We start from the raw sequence: 9,723 nt of genomic DNA, 5'->3' as shown, positions 1-9,723 counted from the left end.
GTGTAATAAATAGATAAACACATATATTGGTATCAAATTAGTGGTGGGGACAATTTCAGGTAATCAGAAATTATTCCCAAACCTGAAAAGGACACCAGAGCATAAAGTTAATGAAACAAGTGTCTGAACAGTCTGTGATCTGTGTCTGATGAGTTTCTGTTTTATATGAACTACAGCCACATTTAGCTGATCTCTATCTCATTCCAAAATTAATTTACTGCACTAGTCAAATTTGGTGAGGTTTTATTTCTTCTTTAAGATGTCTTTTCACTTACCTTTGTTACTTCTCTGAGCATTTACACACCAACTTTTCTCTTCTCATAATTTTTGAATTCTGTCTCTTCTGTCCTCTGACCTGCAGACACTCGTATGCAAATTTAATCAAAACGTTTTCTGTATGTTTATTTTTTTTTCCCCTCCTTCACTGTGTCTCCCACTGGACTGTGTTATAAATAATTCATTATGAAGTATGACTGCAACATTAATGTTAGGCCTGTATTACATTAATGCAAAGCATCAAACGGGAATTCGTTCAGGTTCTTCTCACTGATGTAATCATCATTTCTAGGATTAGCAATTTTTAGTTAATGTAAACTGGGTGACTTAAGATTTTATACATTTAATAATGTATAAAATTTACATATATAATATTGAAAATACCAGCCTGATTGTAAAATCAAACCAATGAGACAAGGGGAAACAAAACTAAACACAATGCACACAAGACAAGAGAAAATAAAACAGGAGTAAACAGGACAGAAACGCAGACTTGATCTGGAGAAGACGGAGGGACGAGGAATTAAATCCAAAAAATAAACTTTAAATGAGGAAAAAAAAAAACACTGAGATAACAAAACTAAGAAGGCCTGAGGATACAAATAAACTACAACTAAGAACATGAGCCTGTGAAAGCATATAAAACTACAATAACTAAGAATCAAACAGGGACTTTACATAATAGAACTCAAAGCCTGAAACAGAAAATGTTGGGTCACAGAGCCGGGATCATGACATGCTAATTCTTTTAGGATAAGAAAGAAAAATCTTAATTGAACCATTTGTCACCTGATACCAGATTATCTACACGTTTCTCTACATCAGCTGTGACGCTTCAGTTTACAACACTTCCATGACCTCTAGTGGAGAAACGGTTTCTGTCCAAGCAGGCACAGAGAGCAGTGATGATCAGTCCAGACAAATAACTTATTGTTAAATTTCTGGGCAGCTTTCTTACCTCCTGTAAGCCAGTGAGGTTCACACAGGCTTATGCTTGAACATTATTGCGTTTGTAAGGGATTGGCTGTTGCACCAAATCTTCATCTGCATTTTACTGTCACACCTGTTGTTCAGGAGCAGGATTAAGGATAACAAATACAGTTCATTGGAAAACTTGTATTTCTCTGCCTATTCTGCACCATTTGACATTATAATACTGGTCAAAGGCATTACAATATTAAATGGACTAGTTCTTATATAGTGCTTTTCTGTTTCAAAGTGCTTTCTATCTAACATTCACACACATTCATACTCCAACAGTTACATCGGAGAGCAACTTGGGGTTCAGTATCTTGCCCAAGGATATTTTGGCATGTAGACTGGTGCAGGCAGGAATTGAACCAGAAACCTTCCAGTTGGTGGATGACCTGCGCCACCTCCTGTGCCACAGCCACAGCCACTCCAAACACAAAACCCTTACTTCAGATTTAAAAGCTTACAATTTATTTTTAAACAGGACAATTGCTCTGTCTTTCTCCATCCAGAACACAGTGGAGCTGCTATATACTACACACACACTCATAAGCAGTTTAGGCAGTCACACCCAGACTTCCCTCTTTCCAGCTACCTCCTCCAGCACTTCTGGGAAGACACAAAGGCATTTCCAAGGCAATAATGTGGCAAACCCTTCAATGAATTTCCACCTTATTATGGTGGAGGGTTTTGTGTACCTGCACAAATCCAGGAACTATGGTGTTGGGGCAACTTACCCCTGATAGGATCTCCAAAGGCAAACTGGTCCTGGGTGAGAGGCCAGGCCAAGAGTTATCCATAAAATCCCTACGAAGAACAATTGGACAAGGAATGTGGTTACCTTGCCTGGAATAAGGTTTCTGGGGCCGTACCCTGGAGCCAGGTAAGAGGGCAGGGGCGTAGCACGGAACCCTGAGCTCTATACAAAAGCAGTCTGTGGACCCCCCTTCCTTTCTTGGGCCATATCTCTCAGCCAGTATTTGACCTTTTTATTCATTTATTTTTTTAACAAATAATTGAGCCAACAACATGTTTTATATGACATATCTCCGCACATTTAAACCTTTATTTCTCAGCATACTGTAGTCAATTCATTTATGGTTACATTAGTTTTGACTGGAACATGATTGAAACCTTAAGAGTGCATTATTTTCTTCATTTTTATTTAGGTATTCATGATTCCCATGGCATAAAAAAAAAGCTTAAAAAATACAATCTTAGTTTTGTAATACACTCTGTCTTATCCTCGTCTTTCTCACCACTGTAAGGACTCATTGTGCTTGCTGGCTTCACTTCCATCATCCTCTATCACATCTTCTGCTACTGTAGGCACTTCAGAGGTCAAACCGGACCATCCAGGCATGCCATGATAATTGGATTTATGAAACAGTAACACTAAAATAACAATACCTTAGTTGGGTGGGCCTAATAGCCGCATGTTAAAATGCATTAGATTATGATTATGGGAATATGATTTGCACATTTATTTTTCTATTAGTGTTCCTTTGATGTTATCAAATACAAAAGTTAGAGATGCCTCATACAGACGCCTGATGGTCTTACAGTTATATACCAGTTGATTTAGTAGTGCTGTGCTGCCTGATTGCATCCATAGTCATTTATTTAATTTTTTTTTTTTTAATTAAACGCAACCAGTCATTTTTTTTGACAAATACCGGAAATCACAACACTTTCGGTAGCGAGACTTGTGGACTTTGTATTTATGAAAATAGGAAGAAGGAAAAAAGGCCGTTTTTGACTGCTTTTTATCCATAACTACCACACTGTCTGTTTAAAAAAAAAATCTGATTTTCCAAACGTGAATGAGATCATTTTAAATGATTTTTCGTTCTCTGTCTCTGCGGCGGGTTTTCCGCCACCGGGTGGCACCCGTGTCTGCCGCTGTGCGGTGCGGTTTGAAGCTCCCTCCCTGAAGGAGGCTGACCTCTTTCCCGCGATGACAGTTTCCTGCAGGCTCGCCGAGACGCCTCGTCGCCCTCACAGTAGGATGTGCGGAGAGGGCGGAGGGCTGTGAAGGAGTTTAGCTGCTCGGCATGCGGTGGACGAAGCCGATAAAGTGATTTTTACTTCATTTTCCGGGAGCAGCGAATGTCGCAGGTGGATACCGGTGAGTGTGATGCTTGCTTGGCGAAGAGCGAAGAAAAAGAAGTTGCTTTTCGTTGACGTAGTACTGCCGGTGAAGTCCTAGCCCTAAATACGTGTCACTCTCTGTGGCGTCACTTCAGACTCCGTCTTAGAAAATAAGGAATTAAGATTTGCTCAGTTTAACGGCCAAATTATACACGGTTCAGTCATTCTTATAGTACATTTCTGATTTAGTCTCCGGTGCTCTTATATTCGGCGCGCATGCAGCCAAATTAAACGGCACAGTTGGCAGTAAATCGTCTACTTTAATGACGGCTTCACACTTGTCGGTGCCATCCACGGCGGTGTGTTTTGACAGCACGAGATTGAAGCGAGGACGGGTGAGGCAGTTTCCAAAGTTGAAATGCTGCTGTGGAAATGCGAGTAGATGAGTGTTGAATGCATGCCGGATTAAAGAGGCGCAAAATTTGTTTTCCAACAGACGTTAAAATCGTTTCTATCGAGTGCGCACTGTCCTCCCGTTTCTCAGAAACAAAAAGTGGACCTTTTTGTAAAGGAGTTTTGTGCAGCAAAGCAAGACAAACGACAGCTCAGCCCTCAGTGTGTGTGGTCCAGTGTTTTCTTATCTTGTACATAGTTGCTTAACGGGGGTTAATTTGCAGCTTTGCTGTCACTAGGTTACTACAGCCTACTTGTTGAAGGGAAATTAATGCAACATGGATCCACACTTAAAGTTGTTTTAGTCCTTTGGGCAAAGCTAAGTCTGCATTCATTAACTTGAAATTTGGCTTGTGGAGATGGAAACCCTGCAGCTGTGAGACCTTTTCTTTGTAGTAAATAAACAGTTGCAGCTTTGTCTGCTTCTGCAGTGTGGGAATAGGCACTAACATTTGTTGTAATTTACTGTTTTTCCAGAGGGGAAATGAGTAACATGATGGATGGTTCAGCAGGGCAGGGAGCCAGGGCCAACGGCCCCAGTTCAGCACCCAGCACACCGGTGAGCCCTGTGGGCCCACCTCTGTCCCCAGAAGAGCAGAGCGAACAGCAGCAGTCCTCCCTGACAGATGTTACTCAGATGTGGATTAACTTTGCCAAGACTTTTGCCATCATCTTCCCCATCTACGTCTTGGGATACTTTGAGTTCAGCTTTAGCTGGGTTCTGATTGGACTCGCAATGCTTTTCTACTGGAGGAAGAACTATGGCAACAGGGACTACAGGGTAAACCGGGCCTTAGCGTTCCTGGAGCACGAGGAGAAAGTAGCGAGGCAAAGTGTGCCAACCACAGAGCTACCACCATGGGTACGTCTTGAAATGTTGTTATATTCCTTATATTATTACAGTCATGGTTCTGGTTGCTTTGCTTTTCCATTCTCTCGGGTGTTCTCACAGGCAACATCAAGTATAGGATGCCTGCCAGGATGGCTGACATGGATGACTAATTTCCCTGCCAGCTCTGCCTACTGATTTTTTTTTCCTTTGTTTTTTGCTTCTCTAAATACTTGACAGCCATCCCAGCTCACATGCTTCTATGTCCAGTCAAATTAAAGGATCAGACAGACACCCTGTAATTTCCCTGTTTGGGAACTTTTCTGGACTCTTTCACACAATGGCGGCACAATGGCATCGGAGACCGACTTGGCAGGTTTTTTTCCCTCGTAGGATAGATTAGTGCAGTTTATTGCTGATTGGTTAACCAGAAATAAATGCATACAAGGTAATAAAGTACTGCATTACAGCTAACATATTGGCTGAAAAGAGACTTTAACCCTGCATGAAGACACCACTTTTCTTTCATTGTCTCCTCTGTCCTGCACATAACCTAAATACAGAGCAGGTTGTGCGTGCAGTGTCTGTTTGCTGGGTTTTGCATCACCTTCCAGCAGGTATTTCTCAGATTTTTCCGTAGGAGGATCAAAATGGCATCCAGACAGCAGCATGTCTGACATTTGATACCCTGACTGGCCGAAACAGAGTTTGTTGCTTGTTAATAGGGGTCTCATAAATAGCCCCGGAAAGGTCACACATTCTGCACTTTTGTTGACGGCCCACATCATCAGTCCTAGGATTTCTAAATGTACAAAGGAGTCCGCAAATGAATCTCCTGCATGTGCTCTCAAAGCCCACAGTGGGGCTGGTAGAAGTGTCATCAGACCTGTTCTAATTTTCATATTCTGTATTTGTTCCTGAGATAATTGTTATACTTGTTTGTCAAGAAATTGTTGTGTAGAAGCAGGAGGAGGACTGGCTGCACGCCTTGCCACATAGCTGTCATACCTACTTGATATCTGCTTTTAACATGTGGCATTCTTCACCATCCAATATTACTAGTTCCCATCATGCCAGGGATGGAGAGTACTGTTGGGTGTGTGCACAAAGGTTCCACCGAGAACTGAGAACCAATCTGAGCGCTGCAAATGTGTTTGTTTGGCCTGAGGTGGCGGATAATCCTCAGGAGCACAGTGTTCTTCCATGAAGCTTTTTCTTTGGTTTCTCTTTATCAAGCGTAAGGAAATCCACAAAAATTTAATATCTCGATGTAATATCTAATGAATTGTGTAGTATCTTTTTGGGTTAAATGTCACTTCAGTTCAGTTGTTTTTTCATTATATAGAACCAGTTCATAACCATAGTCGTCTCAAGGTGCTTTATGTTGTCAGGTTAAAATCCTAAAACATTAGCGAGTAAACAATCTGATGAAGCCCCACGAGCAAGCACTCAGCGACGGTGGGGAGGAAGAGCTTCTCTTTAACAGGAAGAGCTCTCCGGTGAACTAGGCTCCAGGGCACTGGTACATGTGCACTATGGCTGCGGCTCCTATATCCACACCGCCAACTTGTGGCCTGGCAGTAGGAACTGCAGCGTTTCCAACATCTGGCCTTTCTGCATGAACGGAGATTGTTTCTGAAACCTTTCTGTGTGAACGCGCTACCTTTCGGAAACAAAAACGGCAAAACGACAGCGTTTCCTCTGGAAACACGCTCGTGTAAACACGCTCGTGTAAACGGGGCCTTAGAAAATCAATGGCATGGTTAGCATGTTGAACACCTTGGTGTGGATTATTTGCATCATAATGAGGACATGGTAGATCTTTGGTATGCACTTCGACTTATCACATCACGAGGCTGCTACTGTACTTTTTGACTCTAATGGGGAAAATAACAAAATAAGCAGGATCTTGTATTAAATAAGACCTAAAACTAGTGATTGAGACCATAAACTCATTAGAAATTTGTTTACTGAGGTCATCGATCGAGTGAGCCACAGTGTTGCTTTCCTATAGACTTCTATACAATTAGACATTTTTGCATTGGCTTCGTTCTTCAGACCCAGAAGCCGTGTCCATCTTGGGTCCAAGAATGGGCTCCAGGATAGCTTGTCAGCTTAAAAAGTTGACCCAATGATGTCTGGTCATCACAACACTACACTCACTGTTAATAGGCCTGTATGAAGACTACTGCCACCATTGTCTGTGTAAAACTATCTTCTTAATACAACAACAAAAAAAAGGAGGCGCTACATTTAGGTGTTATTCAGCTATTACAAGTTAGTCTTTACTAAGTTAAAGTATGAAGGGGGTACAAAAGTCACACAAAAAAATGTCCAAAAATACTAAATGATTCATCCAGTTCCTCAACCCATTAATCTTTATAATCTTCTTGCACAGGGACTTAGACTCAGTGGCAACATTATTATCTGTAAAATTCAGTGCAAGAGGTTTCCCATGAATACTACTTTCACAGAGAGTTTCTTACCAGACTACATAGAAAAGAAGAAATTTAGGCATGAGCTCATGTAATAATTCGGCAACTTAATTGTGACCACACACGTTCTTTAGAAGTAGGTTTGCTTATAAGGAAATGTTTAAGTATGTAACACTTTGGTTTATCTGAGTACTTTTTTAAAGACAGTCCCTTTTATCACATTTCATTTGTTTTTATCTATAATTTAAATTCTTATTTGTAATTAATAACTGTCATTTATTACAAACTGTAACAAATACCACAACTGATCTGAGTCACGCTGCACACCTGAGTTTAAACTGTGAATGTAATAATAGAGCATTTCCAAACGTTCAAACTGCACAGTTCATCAGCCATTCTTTCCGAGGCCTGCGCTGTTTGAAACCCACTGACACTGTAATGAAGAGGCTTCCATTTTGCTGTCACATTTACTATTATCGATGATGATGCCAGAGTAGGAACTGTAAGAGGCTGAGTGGATGGCAGGATGCCAGCCAGACCCAAACACAGCCCCCCTCCCTCCGCGGCCCGTCAACACATCCATTATCACGCCAACAGCAACAGCAATAACGACACGGAGAAACTGAAGCTTACCTGCACGCAGAGGGGCCAGTGGTGCAGAGCAGCTTTGCAGAAACAGTGTGTTTTCTCTGTGTTGCATGCTTGTGACCAAGACTGTGACATGGATGTAATTATGTGTTTAAGAAGAAAATGTGAAACCACTGAAAGGACGTTAAAGTATTTCCATGTCCCAAAGGATAATCAGCAACAGTGGGAAATAGTCAGCAGTGAACTTTGACCTGTGAGAGAGACACTCTGTCCCTGTCCCACACACAAGATACTTTATCTGCTTCACCTATGTCACGCTGACCTCCGGACTAAATGATTAGAAACTCACTGTCAGTCCCGCAGACATCATAACGCAGTTTATAGAAATAAATATCATTATCATAGTGAAACAGTTTTTTTAGACTGTTTATTTTCTCAGAGGTCAAGATGAAATCTCCAAAATCCATCCTTTTAAGAACTTGAAACATTTGCTTCTTATGATTTTATTTGATTACCTGTTTATTTGTTCAAGTGTTTCAGTCAGGCACAATTTTGGATGGATGCTCAGTGCATCACAGCAGTCTGAGCCTATAGCAGCATAACTAAAATGTGGCTGAGGGTCATCTGATCCAGCCTTAAGTGTGACCTTTATCAAAAAGGGACGTTTTTAGTCTAATCTTAAAACTAGAGAGGGCGTCTGTCTCTGGGAGCTGGTCCCACAGGAGAGGGGCCTGATAGCTGAAGGCTCTGCCTCCCGTTCTTTGTGATACTTTTTATAACAAAGTGTCACAAAGGCCCAGGGGAGCAACGATAAGTCAAACTCCTGATTGATTAACCTCCTGAGACCCTGCGTCCAAATATGGGGACATTACATTTTGGCTTTGCTGCATCTTATACTTCATTCTGCTCAGTAGTGTTTTGTACTTTAAGTCATGTTGTTTTTGTTGTGTTATGCTATAAAATAATCCCAGTGTCCACATCTGAGGACATTTTTCTTTTTCATAAAAGTAACAACCATGTAACAAAATACAACTTCCTGTTCAAAGAGGACGTTTAGTTCATATACATATCAGGTCCATCTAATCACAAATATCTAGGAGAAATTAAAAATGAATCACTAACAGGAGCTCAGGTCTCAGGAGGTTACGTGGGGTTGCAACTAGAGATTATTTATTTAGTATATAAAATGCTAACAGCAATGACAAGTGCCCATCTCAAAACTTAAGTTAATATATTCACATTGCTTAATTTGTGCAAGCATAAAACTTAGAAGGCTGAAGATGAACCAGGTTTTTAGATTGTGGGTGTTTTTGGTTAATAAGCACTTTAATGCAGTATACTGTATTCTCCACTGTACACCAAATCTCTTTGGAAAAACACCAAAATGACCCCGACTCCTGCAGGCGGTAAACCAGCCTGTGATCATCTGTGAAGTAAAGATTTTGGTGGAGCTCCTTATCGTCTCTTTCCCTCTCGGCCAAATATGCCTGGAATGAGGCTTGAGTGTGGGCAGCAGCTCATAGTTAGCAGGCCACGAATGCCTGAGGTAATGGTGCAGTTTCATCCAGTACTGTTCGCCTCCCTCACTCATTGTTATTGGGCACACAAAAATATGCTGTTATATCAGGGTGAAGTTCATGTTTATGGGCTTTTGGAGTTTGCAGCAGACTTTAACTCAGCAGTCTGACTGATGCTGGATTTTTATAGCTCATTATCGGAGGCAAAAAAATTATATATCAGTATCGTGTGTGTGTGTGTGTGTGTATATATACATGTATGTATGTATGTATTCTGTTGTGCAGCACTGAACAACACATATGCCAGTACACAGATCAAGACATTCTGCTGTCTATTTAATGAAGTATTCAAACACCAGCTTTTCTTCAGTGCAACATTTTATTATTCTCGTAACAAAATAAAAATTTCCACGTTATAATTTTAAAGTTACAGTTACATCCTTGACTTAAATAATTCAAAATAAAGTGCTCTGCTGCTGGAAAGAGGTACAGATAATTAACTGAAAATGAGTTGCTGTACATCCACCTTTACCTGACATGTTTAGCTTACCAAACAAAAGCA

General features: G+C 40.9%; 1 protein-coding gene across 3 annotated transcripts in view; it reads left to right on the top strand.

Moving 5' to 3' along the window:
- The first annotated feature begins 3,182 nt into the window (after window positions 1–3,182).
- esyt2a (extended synaptotagmin-like protein 2a) overlaps window positions 3,183–9,723 on the top strand; it is a 54,561-nt gene continuing 48,020 nt past the window's right edge. Inside the window, exons 1-2 of one of the 3 annotated variants that reach the window (XM_030751469.1) lie at window positions 3,183–3,376; window positions 4,270–4,654. In XM_030751469.1, coding sequence (XP_030607329.1) covers window positions 4,277–4,654 — 378 coding nt within the window. In that variant the 5' untranslated portion in view covers window positions 3,183–3,376; window positions 4,270–4,276. Of the gene's footprint in view, window positions 3,377–3,593; window positions 3,735–4,269; window positions 4,655–9,723 lie in introns of those variants that run through there. The other 2 variants (XM_030751471.1, XM_030751470.1) reach the window with 2 other exon arrangements.

Source organism: Archocentrus centrarchus, chromosome 17 (assembly GCF_007364275.1).
Source record: "Archocentrus centrarchus isolate MPI-CPG fArcCen1 chromosome 17, fArcCen1, whole genome shotgun sequence".
NCBI lineage: Eukaryota > Metazoa > Chordata > Actinopteri > Cichliformes > Cichlidae > Archocentrus > Archocentrus centrarchus.
Note: the sequence above shows the minus strand (reverse complement) of the source record. Positions and strands in the feature narration are given on the sequence as shown.